We start from the raw sequence: 22,970 nt of genomic DNA, 5'->3' as shown, positions 1-22,970 counted from the left end.
ATTCGTTGACAACAACAAACACCTCTCAAAATAATTTTACTCCTGATTTCAAAAATGAAAAGCTCTAGCGCATGTTAATCCCTGCTTCCCTCTGCGAAGGGTCAATCTTTTACTTTTATGTTGTGTCTCCATTATTTCTTTGAGCACTATCTTGAGAGCACAACTGTCATTCTTAGTATAATATGCTTGTCTCAAAATATGATTGATTGTGGTATAACTTTGATGCATTTATCTTTTGACAATCACTACTTCTAGTTTTTCTATGAACTCCAGAGGTGCCCGGGCATTTATGTTTTGCCAATCAAATACAGGCAAGCGAGATACCACTTTATCATACTCTCTTATGAACATTGCAATCTTGCTTATATACATGATTCATGATGCTTCTTATTAATTGTTGGTACCTCTCCATGATTGACATAGCTGTTAGATGATCTTATTTGCATGTATCTCATTATGAACTGCTTGAGTATTAGCCATTGCATGAGAATATATACATCATATGAGCAAATGTGTTCGTGAAAGTTCTTTTATCGCTCAGTTGTTAACTGAATTGCTTGAGGACAAGCAATAAGCTAAGCTTGGGGGGAGTTGATACGTCCAAAACGTATCTACTTTCCCGAACACTTTTGCTATTGTTTTGCCTCTAATTTGTGTATTTTGGATACAACTAACACGGACTAACGCTGTTTTCAGCAGAATCGCTCAGTGTCTCGTTTTTGTGCGTAAATCCAACTTTCGGGAAAATCCTCGGAATTTATGCAGAAGGCCCTATTTTCCCAGAATAATGACGGAGCCAGAAGGACAATTAAGGTGGAGGCCCGAGGGCCCCACACCATAGGGCGGCGCGGCCCAGGGGGGGCCCGCGCGGCCCTGTGGTGTGGCCCCCTCGGCCGGCCTCCGACGCCCTCCTTCGGACTATTTATCGGCCTTGACCTAAAAACGCACGGGGAGAAGTCGAAGTCGCCAGAAACCCTCCAGAACGCCGCCACATCGCGAAACTCCGTCGCGGGAGCCAGAAGTCTCCGTTCTGGCACTCCGCCGGGACGGGGAATTGGAGGAGATCATCGCCATCATCACCGCCAACGCCTCTCCATCAACCAGCCATGTTTCCCCCATCCATGTGTGAGTAATTCCCCCGCTGTAGGCCGAAGGGGATGGTAGGGATTGGATGAGATTGGTCATGTAATAGCATAAGATTGTTAGGGCACAGTGCCTAGTGTCCGTAATTGGTACTTTGATGATATTGTTGCAACTTGTTATGCTTAATGCTTGTCACTAGGGCCCGAGTGCCATGATCTCAGATCTGAACATGTTATTGCTTCATCAAGATATTCATTGTTTATGGTCTTACCTATAAGTTGTATACACATGTCGCTGTCCGGAACCGATGGCCCCGAAGTGACAGAAATCGGGACAACCGGAGGGAATGGTAGTGATGTGAGGATCACATGTGTTCACGGAGTGTTAATGCTTTGCTCCGGTACTCTATTAAAAGGAGTACCTTAATATCCAGTAGTTTCCCTTGAGGCCCGGCTGCCACCGGCTGGTAGGGACACGGATCCGGTGCCCCCATGAAGGCAGGGCACGGATGAACAGTACCGTGCCCTGCAGTTTCGGCCGTTGGATCAAAAATAGAGAGCCAAGATTAATCACTGTAGCTTGGTACTGTACACTACCCTGTAGCAGATGCACTGTAGATAAATACTGTAGCGAATGTCCTGTAGCTAGCGCACTGTTTGTTGTCCTGTAGCAGATGCACTGTTCATAGTCATCTGTCCATTCATTTTTGATCCGACGGCTAAAAAAGGGGGGAGGGCACCGTACTGTTCATCGGTGCCCTGCCTTAGTCAGGGCACCGGATCTCAGCTCGGCTGGTAGGACAAAAGATGTTGTGCAAGTTTCTCATTGCGAGCACGCACGACTATATATGGAACACATGCCTATTGATTGCTTTGTACTTGGACACCGTTTTATTATTATCTGCAAATGCCCTGCTATGATTGTTACATGAGTTTCTCTCATCCATGCAACGCCCGTTATCCGTCTCCGTGCCTACAGTATTTTAATCCTGCTGTTTACTAAAATCACTACTGCTGTCTTTGTTACTCTGCTGCTGTTATTTCACTACTGCTACTGCTATAAAACTGTTACTACTGATAAACTCTTGCGAGCAAGTCTGTTTCCAGGTGCAGCTGAATTGACAACTCCGCTGTTAAGGCTTCCAAGTGTTCTTTGTCTCCCCTTGTGTCGAATCAATAAATTGGGTTTTACTTCCCTCGAAGACTGTTGCGATCCCCTATACTTGTGGGTCATCAGACATCAACAACTCCCATGGTGGTGGTGCTACTGCTGGTGCGACCTTCCCGGTTGTGATGTACGTGATTTCCCTCTCCTACCTTGCACTGCTACTTATTCCATGTTCAGATCTGATGCATGTGCTTAGTCTGATGTGTATGGTTAAGTATGCTTGTGCATCTGTAATGTTACTTTCGGTAATTAAACTCACACGAAAATTGCCTAATAATCCAACAGTTAAAGTATAATGGACATTTAGTTGGTTCAATTTAAATCAATACAGTAGTACAATAGTTTGCCGAACATAATCCAAACATCACCCTGTTCCGACCTTCACAAACTAATTCACGCACACTGCACGTTACACATAGGTGACAGAACCAAGTATAATAAACTAATCATTTCTTGAGGGTAACAAATAAACTACTCTAATTGAGAACAAGCAAGTGCGTGCCCCTTTGCCCTATCTGAGAGCTCTCCACGATAGCCACCAGGTACTCACGGGCTGGGCGCTAGCCCCCCGTCATCTTCAGCGATAGGAAAACGTGGCATAACGTGACTGGCTAAGCTACGAGAGGAAAAAAAAGAGGATCAGAACGAGGTGGAAAAAGGTCCCGACCCAGCGAAACCCTATCCACATTGCTTCTTGCGTAGGACAGCTGCCGCCGCCGGCCCTGGCTTTCCCTCAACTCTGTGCCGACGGACTCCTCGGTCGTACACCTACTCACATCCCCGCCGCCACCACGCGCGCTTCTCCTCCCCAACGCGGCTGCCGGTTTCTGCTCCGTCTCCTCCTCTGCGCCGGTGGCGGGCGTTATTTTCTTCCCCGTCGTGGCCGCCTCAGCCGCAGCCATGGCCGCAGCTGCTTCTGCAGGAGATCGGTGCGGGGCGACGGCGGATGGACGAGCAGGGCCGCGCCTAGAGGTATACGATTCGCCGGCGCCGACATCGCTGGTGCGGCAGAGATCTTGCTGCCGATCCAGGATGTGCCACGCACTTCCACCACCTCCCAGTGAGTTTCTCCTCCCCAACCTGCCTATTCTTTTGCACTATACTGCTGGCGGAAGCTCATGCGTGTTCGTTATCCGTTCTCAAAGGTACGCGCTGGATGTGAATGTGGAGAGGGTGGAGGACATGGTGACGCACCAGCGGCTGCTCGAGGAGGCCCGATACCTGCAGCACCGGCTTTCCTTGGAGGTGGGCGTCGTTCAGGTAATGTGGTTTTCCATAGAGCACATCTCGGCAAGTTGCACTCAACATGTTCCCCTACTTTGCATAGTAAGCAGCTGGATAAATTGAGCATAATGTTACTGCCCTACTTCTTTTTATAGATTGCAGAGATACTATCCAAGCTACAAATAAAGGAGGGGGCCAAGAGAGATTGTGATGTAGGATGGTTGCAAAATAAGAAGGTTTACAATGTGTTGCAGCAACAATAGGTGGAACTATTTAGCTGCTGCCATTAGTGAGGTAATCATCATTATGCTCTTATCTCCCCCCAACCCTACGGATGAATACTGGATAGAATTTACTTTGTCTTATGTTGTAACACAAGTTTGTTAAAGAGGTCCTCTTCCAGCTCTAGACAAATATCTTTGGCATGATGCAAGGATGGCCTCTACGCCTCACGACCTATCGCTTTCTTGGGTGAGTTCTTCCTTTTTTTGTCTGTTTGGTAAATTAGATTTCATACATATATGTGATGTCATGGCCATTGTTGACGTCCCTATTTCTCTCATGTTGTTCTCTCTTCTGCTTATGAATGAAGGGAAAATGGACTGAGCTTGAGAAAGGAAACTAAGAACTCGTCTCAAGAAAGGTATGGATTTGGGTGTAGTTTATGGACGCTTTAGAAATTTGTAGGCTGCTAGCCATTTGACTGGTGTTTGGTTGATAAATTGTTAACTAATTGTATAGATACGCACTATTTTAGTTTGGTGAAATTGATTTATATTTAATTTTTACAGGGTTCTCTCTCATATTCTTAATTAATCTGGTGGTGGATAATGGCCTACTGGTATTTTGGTTTTATGCCTGTGGGATATGGCAAGAGATGATGGTCTCATGGAGCATTGATTTTACTTGATGAGGTATTCCTTGCCTGCATGCATTTGTAGCGAAGAAACATTTTTTCTGGTTATGATAATTATACATACCATGCATTCAGTTTTACTCCATGTTATCGTTCAATTTTGATTCTGCAGAAGATTTCAGTAGAACATTGCTCTGCCATGCCTGCAACATCCTAATGGACATGTGGCTAGAACAGGGCAGCGCATATCGTCTCCCGGATTAGAACAGGCATGTGAGAATTCTGGTGCCTCTATTGTTTATTTCTCAATGTTGTTGTCATACTATGACAGCCATGCAGTTTACTGATACCTTTGAAGAATTATTGAGGTCTTATTGCTATGTACGAGTAGTGAAAGATAATGATCCATTATTTCTCTCATTTTGTGCCCCCCCGCGCTCTTGGAAGGGGTTCACAAGTATGGCGGGATGTGCTTGGGGCAGCGGAGGGAGGCGGGCCACTAAGGGGGCTGACAGCGGCAGCCATGCCGGAGTGGCAATGGCAGAGTAGCCAAGATGCAGCAGTCGAGGTAATAAATTTCAGGCTTCTGTATCATCCTCCCTGGCTTCCTCCTGAATAACCACCCGACCGATTTGGTTGTTCATTTCCATGACTGCACACCCTGTTTGCGATCCACATTGGCATCTGTCAAAAAGTTTAAGCTCTTGAGCAATGTATGTGGTTTTGAATATACACTTGGTAGTCCACACATATTTAAATCATCTGGGAATGATGGGTTATACTTCCTCATTAAGCTTGCATAATGTTAGGATAGGCATCCACAAGAAAGCACCATGAGCTCTAACTAAAATCAACACTAAAATAGGTAGGTATTCCGAGAACTGATTTACATTACTTATTTTTCCCTTTGTTGGAGATCTGCTCTTATTATTTTATGTATATTCTATTGATAATTCTGTCTACTAAAAAGGTGGGTACTCGTTAAGCATGTCGTGGCGGAGTGTGTTCGTCCTAAATTATGAATAACCATATAAAATGTGTGACCCCGTCAGTTATCATCATGACACATGCCTTGATCCTTCAAGATTTCCCATTTCTCTTTCCATGAGAATGCATTATAGAAATGGCACATTGATTGATTCATTTTCTAATGCAGTACCACATTTATACACAAGGAGAAGTCCTTAATTTGACACACAAGAAGGTTAAGAAGACCTGCAAATTACGATTGCAGTACAGTTTTATATCCCAGTTAGTTGACCATGCTCTTTTCTGTTTTATTTGCTGATGTTTAGTCAAGATATCTATGATCTCCTAGATTGCCGATGTGAGTTTGCTATTCAGAAATTTATATTTTTTGATACTAACAAAGAATCCAGTTGATGTGTCCATAGTTTTGTTTCTCTTAGCTAGGATCTAGATAATGTAAAAATACAAATCATTTACTTTTGAGCTTCCAGGTTCATAGACTATCTTTTCTACTGAGCATCTTGCTACATTTTTTGTATTCAAGGCTTCGGTTATTCAAGGCTTCGGTTATACCTGGTTTCTTTCTGCACTAACATCACATAGAAATTTATTTACTAGCACATTCAGTGTACCTATCTGGGTTGGTTAACTGTTCCACATGCACAGTTTTTTCTTTTTCACTTGACAGCTTTGTGATTCGGTACCGATGTTCTGCTTACTGTCCGTTTATGTTTCACTTATAGAGAAACACACTGCTAGCATTTCCAGATGTGTACTGATCTGTTTTGCTTAGCTTTTGTAAACTGGGTTGCTTTGCCTCGTGATATTCTGTGATGTGTTAATCATCATTTACCTTTTTGTTGCCCATTAGTGAAAATGATTGCTAGCATCTTTAGAAGATACAATATGTTCAGGTTAGATTAGCTATGTTAGGTTAAGAAATCTCTCCATTATGCCGGCTTATCTCCCTGCAACCTTAACACTTCATATCCTTTTTATTTTTTTCACTTTAGCCAGTGATTCATGGATCATAAACATTCAGATTCAGGTACGGTTTCTTCTTTCCAGTTGTTCTGTTTCACATTGTATCTTTCATGTACAATAGTTGGGCAGATTTTTTTTTTTGGATCAAGGGTGGTGGTTTAGTATGACAAAAAAAGATGATCTATGGCATTCTAGACTAGGATACATAGATTTCCAGTTAGCATTGCCACTCAACTGCGCTTATATTGACAAAATTATGTGGCCCATTCTTTCATGGTAAACATAAAAAGAAAAGAGCTATCTTCACCTGTCAAATATGAAAGCTTGCACTGTTACTTCATCAGATGTTATTTCATCAGATGGTCAGTGCAGCAACTCTGAAGTATTCATGATTGGTTGGGTTGTTCAGTTTCTCAAAGGATTTTAAAATTATCACAAAACCTTCAGATTTCCTATAAAATCTAGCTAGCTACCCAATCATTTTGAGGTACAACCTTAAAAGGAGACATCAACGATTGATCAAGTTGTCCACTTCATTATTTGACAGTGATCATGCTCTCCCTTCTATCACTCTTTTCTCAGTTGCAAGGTGCAAGTAATCCATTTTAACGCAGGCATTACATCCTTGGATGCCGAGGGAGCAGATGACCACCAGAGGAAGTAAAAAGGAAAAATGGGAGTGTAGCTGGCAAGTTACATCCTTGCTTTTTTTTTGTATGTATCGATGATGTATTGTGTCAAGTCTTAACGTGTCTGATACCAAGTTTTTTATTATACAATATATTGGTCACAACTTGTCAACTTGCACATGAGCAGTGTGTATTTTTTTATTACATTTTATACATTTTTACTCTGAATTATCTGTCATCTACCTCACATCTGGCTAGCCTCCTGTGGTACCAAAATAATGAGGTTTGTTCCTACATACGACGTACTCCTGCCATCCCAAATTAATTGACTCAACTTTATCTAAGATATAACGGAGTCAATTAATTTGGGACAAAGGGAACATGTCTTTCTGATGCTCCTAGATACTGGATATGGATAAGAAAATGCATTGGCCTGATATATTTTAGCATGAAACTAGATTTGATGGACATCAACTGTCAGGCTCAGGATTTCAAACTTGCAACTGGATGGTATAAAATCTGCTAGGAGCGAGATTAGTCCATGATTGGAGTGCCACTGTACGGTGAGGAGGCGCCCCATGGGGCGCCCCAGCCTCTAGTAACTTAAACGCTAAACGAGTAACGACCAGCGGCGACGGGAGTGCGCACATAGGCCGAACGTGTAGGGCCCGACGGAGAGTCGGAGACCATCCACAAAAGCTCGACCGAAACCGAGTCGGGCTCGCAAACGCGGCCAACTCGTAAACAAACCGAGCCGGGCCCGCAACAAAGTTCCAAACCGAACCGCCTCGCGCACGCACGCACGCTTCTCGCGCCTCGCCTTCCTTCGTCTCCCTCGTGTTGTTTATTATACTCCGAGTCTCCCACTACAACAACCCCTGGCCCACCCTCACACTCACGCGCGTATAAGTAGCCCTACCGCAGGCACGGGCACACTTCAACTTCGAGACGAACACGGCAGCCTAGCGCCGGAACCGACTCCAGTTGAGACACCTGCGAAGAAGATAATAAATAGACACGCGAAAAGCCTCAGCGGCTTTCCAGATCAAGACGTACACGATCCACACGCATCAGCAGCCATGAAGTTCGCGTGCTTCGGAGGGGCAGCGGCCGTGGCCGACGAGACGGTGGCAGCTGCTGCCCATCACCGACGCACGGGGAAGAAGTTCCTCTTCGGCAGCAAGGGCGACAAGCACTCACCGTCCAAGGCTTCTTCACCCGACTCCAAGACTAAGAGGAGGATCACGTCGCGGGGCCGCCGCCGGGAGATGACGGACTTCGACATCTACATGGCCGCCGCGAGAAAGCTTTCCTCCTCCGCGCCGTCCACATCGTCGGCGCTCAGCACTGCGGCGTCGCTGGACTCCGCCTGCTCGTCCTCCTCATCATCCTCGTCCTGCTCCCGCTCATCGTCCTCGTCCTCGCTGTCGTCGCTGGTGGACGCGACGCCTCCTCAGCAGGCCAGGAGGCGGCCGCAGCAGCAGGGCGAGCGGAAGCGGTCGCCCGCGCTGGGCCCGGCGGCGGTGCTCGTGTGCCTCGTCATGATGGTCTTCGGCGGCCGGCTCGTGGCCACGCTGCTCACCGCGGCGGTGCTCGCCTTCTTCCCGCGCCAGTGCCCTGCCCACATGCTGCACACGGCGTCGTCGCTGGAGCCTGCCGCGGCGTCGAGGAGAGAGGCGATGTCGATCGACGCGAGGGCGGTTACGGGTCGGCTCCGGCTCACGAACCGAAATGATACTACTCCGTAGTAATATGTTCGTTTATAATTACCCCTTGTAAAGAAACCAAGACTTCTTTTTGTCCGAAAGTTTGTAAAGAAACCAAGACTTCTTTTTGTCCGTAGATTAGAACTTGAACCAAAAATATGTTTGCAGGATCACCTACATACTTCAAAATGCACTCAATTTGTAGTTGATGTTGCAGATGGTAGAGTGTGAGAGGGACGCGTAAGAGCATCTCCAACACACGCCTGAAACAGCGGCCACGTTTAAACGAGTTTACCACATATGTTTTGCTAGTTTTACGTGTCTATATAACGAAATATTTATTTAGTGGGAGGCGACGTTTCCGTCGAAAGCAAGACGTTTATGGTGACTTCGTCAATTTTAAGATCCAGTCCGCTGGCTCAGTCTTCCGGAGGTGCTTATAGGGGTAAGGTGTGCGTGTGTGTTCATAGGGGTGAGTGTATGCACGTGTATGTGAGCGTCTGCGTTTGTACTGCGTTTCTCAATAAAAAAAGAATCATTTTAACATCACCTCAATAAACACCAAATAACAACAAATATAGAACAATGAAGATCAAGCAGAACCAAAAAAGACATCAATAATATAGTTCAATTATTATTACAATACAAACAAATAATTTATTATCAATACATCATATAGTTCGTCAACAATAGAACAAATAGATTACGAACAGTTTAACAGGTAGTTTTTAAACAGTACAACAAACATTCATATGAGATAAAACATACTATTATTGGCCATTCCACGTCCACCACTACTCGATGAGATCTTTTTGAAGCTGATCATGCATAGCGTTCTCTCGAATAGCTTTGTATGAGGCAATGAAGCGGGCTACCCTCTCTTCTCCTCTACGCATTTGCACGGGGTGTCCCATCAACTCATAGTGTGAGTAGTCATTATCTTGCCCTCGCTCATTCTCAATGATTATGTTACGCATGATGACACAAACGTCCATAATGTACCAAAGAATCCAAAATCTAGCCAGTACTCTCACGGTAGCAAATTGGGCTAGCAAAATCCTAAATATTCTCTCCATTTATTCTCTAGCCGCTGCTTGTGCATTTTGAAACTGAAGTTTTTTCTTACCGGGTGGTTTGTAAACTGGCTTCACAAATATCTGCCACATTGGGTAGATGCCGCCGGCTAGAAAATAGTCGTAGTTGTAGGTGCATCCATATGCTTCAAACTCCACATGTGGTGTTTCACCAAATGTAATTTTGTTCATTAGTGGTGACCGTTGAAGAACGTTGATGTCATTGAATGAACCGGGCATTTCGAAGGATGCATGCCAAATTCAAGTCTCGTAACAAGCCACAACTTCAAGGATTATAGTTGAATCCTTTTCCATGGCCTTTAAACTGTACATGCCATGTTGTACGGAAGTTCTTTCAACTCCAATGCATGCAATCAATTGAACCAAGCATCCCTGAAAATCCTCAATTTTTGTTGAACTCCAGAAGCATGGATGTGTCTTGAACATTGGGAGCTCTCAAGTATACCTCGCCAAACACTTATACAATTCCTCTACAGCAAATCATTTGACACACTTGGTAGCTTGAATCTCACCAATTGCCAAATGGTTATCAATTTGATACGCTGGAATCCTATATGCCAACATACGCAAAGCGGTGGTGACCTTTTGGTAGGTGATATGCCCAAGTTCTCCAGCGGCATTTCTCCTTTGGTAAAAAAACTTGTCATAATTCGCCAGATCCTCCACGGTATGCTTGGACAAGTTGATGATTATTCGAAAACAGCGACGAAAATAGCTTTCCGGAAATGTTGGATTCTCCACAGAATTGGGCGTAGGCACGACGTCAGCGGCGGCGATTCGACGTCAACACAGCATGGGCGGCAGTATTCGCGCGGTGGGTCGCCGAAGGGGAGGGGGCAGATGAATCAGCGCCGACGGGAGCGCCCGGGCATAAGGGCTCTGCTAGCTCTATTGATCGGCGTGACCTCGAGACAACCGGGAAAGAACAGCCCTCAGCGCAGGCCGCGCTTGTTTGTTGAAGCTAGCGGGCGATGCTGAGTTTACCTACGGAGGGAGTTGAGTGGAGAGTGCAAGATTTTGCGGGACCGTCGAATGTGAGCGCCGGCGGTGGCTTTGGAGTAAGCGGCGGTTCGACCCTATGTTCGTAAGGGTATGCCCCTATTCAACCTTATTTTTTGTGGGCCAAACCTATAACCTAATGGTAGCAAGACATAGGTGCGGGACGAAGGGCAAACGGGCCAACCCGGACCATTTGCAACTTGAATTTTTCCCAAATCTGAAAAGCTGTTGAATCCTGTAATATCCCAGGTTTAGAGGCAATAAAATGAGAGAACACCAAAGTGTGCATTGCATTCATGCATAGAAAATCCGGGGGATTTTCGCGCTTTCAAATAAAACTTACCACAGTAATTAAAGTTTCACTTGATTTGCTGGAATTGAAGTAGATCATCAAGTCAAGCGCTATAAACTTCACTGTTATCTTTGTTAAAACCTTGTTTTGGGAAGAGATGATTTGATCTATGGATTAGATCAAATGGAATTAGTTTTACAACAACACATTCTTTAAGAATCAAACCCTAACTTATTAAACACTTAAAAGTTAGCAACTACCTTTCTGTGTAAATTAATTCACTTCTAAACTTATTACCAAATAAGGTAAACCACAGGGTCTAAAGTGCATAAAAGCCACACATTCTTATTTAAATCATAACTTATTAAGTATATGGAATATCATAAAACTAAATCCATTTACATTATGATTTATAGTTCAAACTATTTGAATCAAACTGACTATGAGTATTTTGAAACTCATATGATCATGCCTTGGTGAAATCAAACACCAACTATCCAAATTTGAGGAATAACCTTCAACCTTGATCTTTTGATCAATATTATAATATAAATCCAATCCAATATGATATAGTGACTCATCCACAATAATAAAACCATCCACAAGATATTTAGTAACAAATGCCACTTGGCTATCCAAAAATAAATCATATGAGAGGATAATGATCTTGCCACATAGGATGAAAATATCTACATGACTTGCTTTCCAAGCTATGCCACCTCATGCTCAAAGGATTGCTATGGATGAGGGCATGACAACCAAGCACCTTACTCATCTAACCAACACAAGAGTCACCACCTATGTGTCATGATACTAGAGCTTGCCCAAGCCTATAAATAGAGCCACACCCTTCATCCATTTGCTCATCAAGTACCATGATACATGGGAACAAACACATAGAGCCACTCCATGTGAATTAGCTAGGGTCAAGATGAAGAAGCTAGGAGGTGGAGGCATACCACAAGATGCAGGTTTATCAGATTTCCTGAAGAACAAGCTACAGAATATTGCAAGGTAGAATCCCTAGGCAAACCATATATTTAGAGGATCATATCATAATATCTTGAGTAGGACCTTAGGCTATTACAAGACATTTAGAAGTGAGAGAGTTTATAGATGCTAACCATAGTCATGTCTATCCTAGAGAATTTTAGAGTAGTATTACATCTTACTTGTTTAAACCAACCTTTAATCTTGTAGATGAGAGCCATGTTCCCTTAGTGAAACATAACCAAAGCTTATGCTCATATTCTAATCCTAGTTGTGTATCACATTGGCGATCACTACTTAAACCTTAAACTACATTTGAATACCAACCCATGGATTAACTTGGATTATAATTAGAACCCTGCCATACCTCATGCCTATTTATACTTAAATTTAGTGAAGAGTATGCAAAACCTACACCTTTTCATGTAGGATCCACCCCACATAAAATATTATGTCCCCACTTGTGTATCATGGATCACAAATATAAACCAAGCCATCTATACTTAGGACTAAATGCCTTTGGTGAGTAGAATGAAACCAATACCCTATTTTACTTTGCTATCCAAATACCTTGTTGAGTGAACCAAATAAAATAGTATTCAGATAAGTAGTTGAGTTAACCATGATGAGCATAGGATCTATCTCAGATAATTTAAGCTAGAAGTTGCTAAGCAAGATTGGTAATTATAGAGTTTGTTCAACCATTTTCTTAAACCCTAGAAATAATAACTCACATTAAATTATGAACCAACCCATTCACATTACCCTTCATTTTAAACTCTAACCTTAATTAAAATATATGTGAACCTCACTATTGTTAAGTAATAACAAAACTTAAGGACCTGTTTACTATGCACTGGTTATAAACTTCAAATCATTCAAAATAGGTTTGATTCCCAAATTTAAAGAGTTAAGATAAATACCTAAACCATTTCTATTTAATTCAAGTCTCACAAGATCTCAATTAAATCCTAACCAAACTATTTGTTTAAAATAATAAAACCATGCAGTAAGCATGATTATCAAGTTATCTTGATACTCAAGTATTTTAGAACCTGTAAAACAAAACAGAATTCAAATGTGAATTCAAATACCAAATTCAAACCAGAAAATAAAAGCAGAAAATTTAAAAAGGAAAAGAGAGGGAAGCCTTACCTGGTGGACCTCAGCACCGCAGCAGCCCATCACCACCACGTCAACCAAGCCTAGCATCAGCCCAGCCCAAAGCCACTTACCGTTTTGATTGCTTTAAAAATCGTGCGAGAGGAAAAATGAGACCGTCGTCTTCTCCACGCTCGACAGCAAGCCGGCGAGCTCCTGCCACCTCCCCGCTGTGGATAGGGATGGCTCTGGGCCTTGCAGAGGATTCCAGAATGTTCCCCTATATCCCTCGCGTCTGTCCTATCCATTAGCGCCAAGATTCGCGCCCCAGAGACCTCCATCGTCGGTGAGGCATCCCGGCCATTGCCGCCGGTGAAATGCCGATACGGACCTCGCCCAGAGCTATAAATAGGAGCTAAAGAACCGCCGTGATCTCCTTGTTCTTCGCCGCCCATCAATTCTCTATCTAGCTCTCTCTATATCTCACTGGAACCCCCGCCATGGCCGGCCAGTTCTCCGGTTAGCCGTCGATAGAAACCACCCTGGAACTCAAGAGGTGGTCGAGGAGGTGCACCTCAACGTCGTCGTTCTACAGGCCAAGCCGAGCATCCAGGGGAAGTTCAGGTGCGGCCAATTTCAAGATCTTCCTCCGCAGTACATCGCCGGAATCGGCGAAGTGAGCTCGATTCCTTCTCCAATCGACATCGGTGACTATCTGGGAGGCACCAGGGTGAGCTTGCGCATCTCTGGACTCCTCTATTGCTTCCTGGCATCAACCGTAGCCGTAGTTCGTGTGCTCGCCGGAGTAAACCGCCGCGGGACATGGTCGCCGGCATAGCTCCGGTGATCCCCTCGCCAAGCCACCACCACCATCGTGTTCCTTGTCTTCTTCTCGTTCGTTTAGTACCAACCACGCATCCAGGGAGGCCTTGTAGCGGCGGCGCCACCGTGCTCTGGCCGCCGGCGTTTAAACGTCGGCAAGGTCAAAGCTCACGGTCAATCTTGACCAGTCCTTGCTCACGTGGCATCCAACGTGGCAGTAGCCCCACCAGTCAGTGTCTCGGGTTAGACAGTGAACCGGTACATCTAGTTTTTAGGTTTATTTCAAAATCCAGTAAATAATTGAAACTTTGTAAAATCATACAAAATTCATTTCAACTCAGAAAAATATAAATAATATATCAAAATGCTCACAAAAATAAACTCTATTCAAATAAAATATAAAACAAAAATGTGTGTCAAAATAAAAATTCACTTATTTTTAATTTTGTTAATTAGGCCTTTTCAATTATTTAAAATACAAATTGAATTCAATAATTAGTGAAGTTTAAAAATTAAATTTTAACTATTTAGTAACTAAGTAAAATGTTAAGATTAATTTTATTTATCATATTTGCATTAACTTAATTATTAGTGGTAATTCATAAACTCTAATTTGCAAATTACCATTTACCATTTTCTTTAAATAGTAATAACTCAACAAAATATTAAAAGCCAATATTATTTTGGTAGCCCAACAATTGTTTACTTAAACATTTTAAGTCAACAAGTTAAATACTTTAAACCTAATAAGAATTATTAAACCCTGATTCTTAATTAAACTTAAATAAGAATTACTCTAATTATTAAATTTTGTAAAAATTAATAAAATGTTAAACCATTACTAATTGTGATTCAAAGTAATTAGTAACCACAACTCTATTACCACTCATCATTTTAGGAGTTGTACCATAATTTAGAACCCTAGTTTTAATTTAAGTAAGACATTGATCTCATTATTTCATGTGTTCATCCATAGTAGTTGCAAACCTAAAACCCTAGGGATTTAATCCATGTGATCATTACACTTTAGAAGCAACTCTAAAACCCTAATTTTGTGTCACATGTGATCATGTGAAATTCACTTAACATATAGAACCCTAATAAGCAACAATTGAATGCATGCTTATGATCCACTAGCATAAAAACCAAGTCACCTGAGATTATCATTCCATGTCCCTATTCTTAATTAAAACCTATATGATCCACTAGTGCCACATAGATATAAACCCTAGCTTGATACCACATGTTAGCACCATTGATCACCACTCCTATATACCACACCATTAAGATCAACTTCAATCATCAAACCCTAGTAGAACCATAATGATAAACCCTAGTACCAATCTTGTGTAGTAATACACATCACATGCTCCTATTCCCCTGAACCCTATTCAGGAAGTGATAAACCATCTAGTTTAGAAGCCATTAATCATTACTTAGTAAAGCAAATGTGAAACCATAGTAAGCCCTAATAGCTAATTTATAGAACCATCTTGATAACCATCCTTTGATATGATGCTTAGAATAAACCATAGCAATAAACCTACCAATACTTGCTATATAGAAACCCCAATCCAAATTAAGAACCAACTAGTTCCTATTAGTGAAACTAAAGGAATCCAATAGTAAACCCTAGAAAGCCATAGCATCCATATATAGTAGTTCATATTCTTATTTTAACCTGTTCTTCAAAAGTTATTCTTTTGAAGTACAAATGTCAATCAAACCTTAGGAACCCTAACCCTTCTTTGAAATACTCAATATTTCTTAAACAACATGTTCTTCAAAAGTTATTATTTTGAAGTATAGTATAAGTAATTGATACGTCTCCAACGTATCGATAATTTCTTATGTTCCATGCCACATTATTGATGATATCTACATGTTTTATGCATACTTTATGTCATAATTATGCATTTTCTGGAACTAACCTATTAACAAGATGCCGAAGAGCGATTCTTGTTTTCTCATTGTTTTGGTTTCAGAAATCCTAGTAAGGAAATATTCTCGGAATTGGACGAAATCAACGCCCAGGGGCCTATTTTGCCACGAAGCTTCCAGAAGACCGGAGAGTCCACGAAGTGGGGCCACGAGGTGGCCAGGGGGTAGGGCGGCGCGGCCCCACCCTTGGCCGCGCCGACCTGTCTCTTGGGCCCCTCGCGACGCCCCCTGACCTACCCTTCCGCCTACAAATAGCCTTCGTCGCGAAACCCCCAGTACCGAGAGCCACGATACGGAAAACCTTCCAGAGACGCCGCCGCCGCCAATCCCATCTCGGGGGATTCAGGAGATCGCCTCCGGCACCCTGCCGGAGAGGGGATTCATCTCCCGGAGGACTCTACACCGCCATGGTCGCCTCCGGAGTGATGAGTGAGTAGTCTACCCCTGGACTATGGGTCCATAGCAGTAGCTAGATGGTTGTCTTCTCCTCATTGTGCTTAATTGTCGGGTCTTGTGAGCTGCCGAACATGATCAAGATCATCTATCTATAATTCTATATGTTGTGTTTGTTGGGATCCGATGAATAGAGAATACCATGTTATGTTGATTATCAATTTATATCTATGTGTTGTTTATGATCTTGCATGCTCTCCGTTACTAGTAGATGCTCTGGCCAAGTTGATGCTTGTAACTCCAAGAGGGGGTATTTATGCTCGATAGTGGGTTCATGTCTCCGTGAATCTGGAGGAGTGACAAGAACCTCTAAGGTTATGGATGTGCTGTTGCTACTAGGGATAAAACATTGATGCTATGTCCGAGGATGTAGTTATTGATTACATTACGTGCAATACTTAATGCAATTGTCTGTTGTTAGCAACTTAATACTGGAAGGGGTTCGGATGATAACCTGAAGGTGGACTTTTTAGGCATAGATGCATGCTGGATAGCGGTCTATGTACTTTGTCGTAATGCCCAATTGAATCTCACTATACTCATCATAATATTTATGTGCATGGTCATGCCCTCTCTATTTGTCAATTGCCCAACTGTAATTTGTTCACCCAACATGCTGTTTATCTTATGGGAGAGACACCTCTAGTGAACTGTGGACCCCGGTCCAATTCTCTATACTGAAATACAATCTACTGCAATACTGTTCTATTGTTTTCTGCAAACAATCATCTTCCACACTATACATCTAATCCTTTGTTACAGCAAGCCGGTGAGATTGACAACCTCGCTGTTTCGTTGGGGCAAAGTACTTGGTTTGTGTTGTGCAGGTTCCACGTTGGCGTCGGAATCCCTGGTGTTGCGCCGCACTACATCTCGCCGCCATCAACCTTCAACGTGCTTCTTGACTCCTACTGGTTCGATAAACCTTGGTTTCTTACTGAGGGAAACTTGCCGCTGTGCGCATCACACCTTCCTCTTGGGGTTCCCAACGGACGCGTGTAGAACGGAAAGACAATACGTCAACCACGCGCATCAAGCTCTTTTTCTGGCGCCGTTGCCGGGGACCTGAAGAAAAGTTACACCACAGAGATCTCTAACTCCCACGTCAACTTTGCGCCAGCAGCTCTTTTTCTGGCGCCGTTGCCGGGGAGATCATGACACGCTGCAAGGGGAGTCTCCACATCGCAATCTCTTTACTTTGTTTTTGTCTTGCTTTATTTTATTTACTACTTTGTTTGCTGCATTATATCAAAACACAAAAAAATTAGTTGCTAGCTTTACTTTATTTACTGTCTTGTTTGCAATCTCCATATTAAAAACACAAAAAATTTAGTTACTTGTTTTACTTTACTTAATTCCATGCATGTTTTTATTTCACTAGTTAGGCTTAATAGAAAATAACAAAAATATTAGAGATCTTTATAGTATTTATCTTGAGTTAGGACATGAGGTGTTTGAAGAGAAAATTAAAAAACCCATGGAACTTTGTTTGCAAAATAGTTGTAGCAATGTTAGTAGCATGAACTCTTTGAACTATTATTGCTAATGCTATGGAAGAATTTAAGCTTGGGGAAGCTGGTTTTGATGAGCATGATATTTTTAGTCCCCCAAGCATGGAGGAGAAAAATTACTTTGACGATACTTTGCCTCCCATTTATGATGATAGTAGTATTCTGGTGCCACCTACTATGGAGGATAAAGTTTATTATGATTATACTATGCCTCCTATATTTGATGATAGCTACTTTGTTGAATTTGCTCCCACTACAATTAATAAGAATGACTATGCTTATGTTGGGAGTAATAATAATTTATGCATGAGACTCATGATAAGAATGCTTTATGTGATAATTATATTGTTGAGTTTTTTCATGATGCTACTGGAAATTATTATGAGAGAGGAAAATATGGTTGTAGAAATTTGTAAGGTACTAAAACACCTCTCTATATGCTTAAAATTTTGAAGTTACTCGTGTTTTATCTTCCTATGCTTGTCACTTTGTTCTTCATGAATTTATTTGTGTACAAGATTCCTATGTATAGGAAGTGGGTTAGATTTAAATGTGTTTTGAATTTGCCTCTTGATGCTCTCTTTTGTTTAAATACTATTTCTTGCACGTGCATCATTGAAATTGCTGAGCCCATCTTAATGGCTATAAAGAAAGAACTTCTTGGGAGATAACCCATGTGTTTTTACTACAGTACCTTTGTTTTTATTTTGTGTCTTGGAAGTTGTTTACTACTGTAGCAACCTCTCCTTATATTAGTTTAGTGTTTTGTTGTGCCAAGTAAAGTCGTTGATAGTAAGGTTCATACTAGATTTGGATTACTGCGCAGAAACAGATTTCTTTGCTGTCACGAATCTGGGCCAAATTCTCTGTAGATAATTCAGAAAATTATGCCAATTTACGTGAGTGATCCTCAGATATGTACGCAACTTTCATTCAATTTGAGAATTTTCATTTGAGCAAGTCTGGTGCCTCAATAAAATTCATCTTTACGAACTGTTCTGTTTTTACAGATTCTGCCTTTTATTTCGCATTGCCTGTTTTGATATGCTCGATGGATTTTTCGATTCCATTGACTTTCAGTAGCTTTGTGCAATGTCCAGAAGTGTTAAGAATGATTATGTCACCTCTGAACATGTATATTTTGATTGTGCACTAACCCTCTAATGAGTTGTTTTGAGTTTGGTGTGGAGGAAGTTTTCAAGGATCAAGAGAGGGAGATGATACAACATGATCAAGGAGAGTGAAAGCTCTAAGCTTGGGGATGCCCTGGTGGTTCACCCCTGCATATATCAATAAGACTCAAGCGTCTAAGCTTGGGGATGCCCAAGGCATCCCCTTCTTCATCGACAACATTATCAGGTTCCTCCCCTGAAGCTATATTTTTATTCCATCACATCTTATGTGCTTTGCTTGGAGCGTCGGTTTGTTTTTGTTTTTGTTTTGTTTGAATAAAATGGATCCTAGCATTCATTGTGTGGGAGAGAGACACGCTCCGCTGTTGCATATGGACAAATATGTCCTTAGGCTTTACTCATAGTATTCATGGCGAAGTTTCTTCTTCGTTAAATTGTTATATGGTTGGAATTGGAAAATGCTACATGTAGTAATTGCTATAATGTCTTGGGTAATGTGATACGTGGCAATTGTTGTGCTCATGTGTAAGCTCTTGCATCATATACTTTGCACCTATTAATGAAGAAATACATAGAGCATGCTAAAATTTGGTTTGCATAATTGGTCTCTCTAAGGTCTAGATAATTTCTAGTATTGAGTTTGAACAACAAGGAAGACGGTGTAGAGTCTTATAATGTTTAAAATATGTTTTTTATGTGAGTTTTGCTGCACCGTTTCATCCTTGTGTTTGTTTCAAATAGCCTTGCTAGCCTAAACCTTGTATCGAGAGGGAATACTTCTCATGCATCCAAAATACTTGAGCCAACCACTATGCCCTTTGTGTCCACCATACCTACCTACTACATGGTATTTCTACGCCATTCCAAAGTAAATTGCTTGAGTGCTACCTTTAAATTTCTATTCTTCACCTTTACAATATATAGCTCATGGGACAAATAGCCTAAAAACTATTGTGGTATTGAATATGTACTTATGCACTTTATCTCTTATTAAGTTGCTTGTTGTGCGATAACCATGTTCCTGGGGACGCCATCAACTACTCCTTGTTGAATATCATGTGAGTTGCTATGCATGTTCGTCTTGTCTGAAGTAAGGGAGATTTACCACCTAATGGTTAGAGCATGCATGTTGTTAGAGAAGAACATTGGGCAGCTAACTAAAGCCATGATCCATGGTGGAAGTTTCAGTTTTGGACATATATCCTCAATCTCATATGAGAAAATTAATTGTTGCTACATGCTTATGCATAAAGAGGAGTCCATTATCTGTTGTCTATGTTGTCCCGGTATGGATGTCTAAGTTGAGAATAATCAATAGCGAGAAATCCAATGCGAGCTTTCTCCTTAGACCTTTGTACAGGCGGCATAGAGGTACCCCTTTCTGACACTTGGTTAAAACATGTGCATTGCGATAATCCCGGTAATCCAAGCTAATTAGCACAAGGTGCGGGCACTATTAGTATACTATGCATGAGGCTTGCAACTTGTAAGATATAATTTACATAACACATATGCTTTATTACTACCGTTGACAAAATTGTTTCTTGTTTTCAAAATCAAAGCTCTAGCACAAATATAGCAATCGATGCTTTCCTCTTTGAAGGACCATTTTTTTACTTTTATTGTTGAGTCAGTTCACCTATCTCTCTCCACCTCAAGAAGCAAACACTTGTGTGAACTGTGCATTGATTCCTACATACTTGCATATTGCACTTGTTATATTACTTTACATTGACAACTATCCATGAGATATACATGTTATAAGTTGAAAGCAACCGCTGAAACTTCATCTTCCTTTGTGTTGCTTCAATACATCTACTTTGAATTATTGCTTTATGAGTTAACTCTTATGCAAGACTTATTGATGCTTGTCTTGAAGTACTATTCATGAAAAGTCTTTGCTATATGATTCACTTGTTTACTCATGTCATATACATTGTTTTGATCGCTGCATTCATTACATATGCTTACAATAGTATGATCAAGGTTATGATGGCATGTCACTCCAGAAATTATCTTTGTTTATCGTTTACCTGCTCGGGACGAGTAGAAACTAAGCTTGGGGATGCTGATACGTGATACGTCTCCGACGTATCGATAATTTCTTATGTTCCATGCCACATTATTGATGTTATCTACATGTTTTATGCACACTTTATGTCTTATTCGTGCATTTTCTGGAACTAACCTATTAACAAGATGCCGAAGTGCCGATTCTTGTTTTCTGTTTTTGGTTTCAGAAATCCTAGTAAGGAAATATTCTCGGAATTGGACGAAATCAAAGCCCAGGGGCCTATTTTCTCACGAAGCTTCCAGAAGTCCGAAGGAGAGACGAAGAGGGGCCACGGAGGGGCCACACCATAGGGCGGCGCGGCCCCCCCCCCCTTGGCCGTGCCGGCCTGTGGTGTGGGGCCCCCGTGCCGCCTCTTGACCTGCCCTTCCGTCTATAAAAAGTCTTCGTGACGAAACCCCCAGTACCGAGAACCACGATACGAAAAACCTTCCAGAGACGCCGCCGCCGCCGATCCCATCTCGGGGGATCCAGGAGATCGCCTCCGGCACCCTGCCGGAGAGGGGAATCATCTCCCGGAGGACTCTACGCCGCCATGGTCGCCTCCGGTGTGATGTGTGAGTAGTCTACCCCTGGACTATGGGTCCATAGCAGTAGGTAGATGGTTGTCTTCTCCCCATTGTGCTATCATTGTCGGATCTTGTGAGCTGCCTAACATGATCAAGATCATCTATCTGTAATTCTATATGTTGCGTTTGTTGGGATCCGATGAATAGAGAATACTTGTTATGTTGATTATCAAAGTTATGCTTATGTGTTGTTTATGATCTTGCATGCTCTCCGTTACTAGTAGATGCTCTGGCCAAGTAGATGCTTGTAACTCCAAGAGGGAGTACTTATGCTCGATAGTGGGTTCATGCCCGCATTGACACCGGGACGGATGTGAGAAAGTTCTAAGGTTGTGTTGTGCTGTTGCCACTAGGGATAAAACATTAGTTCTATGTTCAAGGATGTAGTCACTAGTTACATTACGCACCATACTTAATGCAATTGTCTGTTGCTTTGCAACTTAATACTGGAAGGGGTTCGGAGGATAACACGAAGGTGGACTTTTTAGGCATAGATGCGGTTGGATGACGGTCTATGTACTTTGTCGTAATGCCCAATTAAATCTCACTATACTCATCATGATATGTATGTGCATGGTCATGCTCTCTTTATTTGTCAATTGCCCAACTGTAATTTGTTCACCCAACATGCTGTTTATCTTATGGGAGAGACACCTCTAGTGAACTGTGGACCCCGGTCCAATTCTCTTTCTTGAAATACAATCATCTTGCAATCTTGTTCTCTTGTTTTCTGCAAACAATCATCTTCCACACAATACGGTTAACTCTTTGTTACAGCAAGCCGGTGAGATTGACAACCTCACTGTTTCGTTGGGGCAAAGTATTTTGGTTGTGTTGTGCAGGTTCCACGTTGGCGCCGGAATCACTGGTGTTGCGCCGCACTACATCTCGCCGCCATCAACCTTCAACGTGCTTCTTGACTCCTACTGGTCCGATTAAACCTTGGTTTCTTACTGAGGAAACTTGCCGCTGTGCGCATCACACCTTCCTCTTGGGGTTCCCAACGGACGTGCCAACCACACGCATCAAGCAAATTTACGGCGCCGTTGTCGGGAGATCAAGACCAGCTGCAAGGGGAGTCTCCACTTCTCAATCTCTTTACTTTGTTTTTGTCTTGCTTAGTTTTATTTACTACTTTGTTTGCTGCACTAAATCAAAATACAAAAAAATTAGTTGCTAGTTTTACTTTATTTGCTATCTTGTTTGCTATATCAAAAACACAAAAAAATTAGTTTACTTGCATTTACTTTATCTAGTTTGCTTTATTTACTTGTTGCTAAAATGGCCAACGCTGAAAATACTAAGTTGTGTGACTTCACAACCACAAATAATAATGATTTCTTATGCACACCTATTGCTCCACCTGCTACTACAGC

At 42.1% G+C, this 22,970-nt stretch overlaps 2 protein-coding genes across 2 annotated transcripts; both read left to right on the top strand.

Annotated features, from left to right (window-relative positions):
• Nucleotides 1–1,591: 1,591 nt before the first annotated feature.
• Nucleotides 1,592–7,142, top strand: LOC127333138 (uncharacterized). The gene is made up of 9 exons (XM_071825386.1): nt 1,592–1,598; nt 1,754–1,877; nt 2,867–3,310; nt 3,396–3,510; nt 3,630–3,768; nt 3,878–3,945; nt 4,067–4,117; nt 4,266–4,388; nt 4,503–7,142. Exons 1-5 carry the CDS (start codon nt 1,592–1,594, stop codon nt 3,735–3,737), a joined length of 798 nt encoding a protein of 265 aa, XP_071681487.1. The 3' UTR covers nt 3,738–3,768; nt 3,878–3,945; nt 4,067–4,117; nt 4,266–4,388; nt 4,503–7,142.
• A 725-nt stretch (nt 7,143–7,867) lies between these two features.
• Nucleotides 7,868–8,897, top strand: LOC127333135 (uncharacterized). The gene has a single exon (XM_051359444.2). It carries the CDS (start codon nt 7,992–7,994, stop codon nt 8,658–8,660), a length of 669 nt encoding a protein of 222 aa, XP_051215404.1. The 5' UTR covers nt 7,868–7,991; the 3' UTR covers nt 8,661–8,897.
• The last annotated feature ends 14,073 nt before the right edge of the window (nt 8,898–22,970 follow it).

This window comes from Lolium perenne, chromosome 2 (genome assembly GCF_019359855.2).
Source record: "Lolium perenne isolate Kyuss_39 chromosome 2, Kyuss_2.0, whole genome shotgun sequence".
Classification (NCBI taxonomy): domain Eukaryota; kingdom Viridiplantae; phylum Streptophyta; class Magnoliopsida; order Poales; family Poaceae; genus Lolium; species Lolium perenne.
This window is presented reverse-complemented; position numbering and strand designations above follow the sequence as displayed.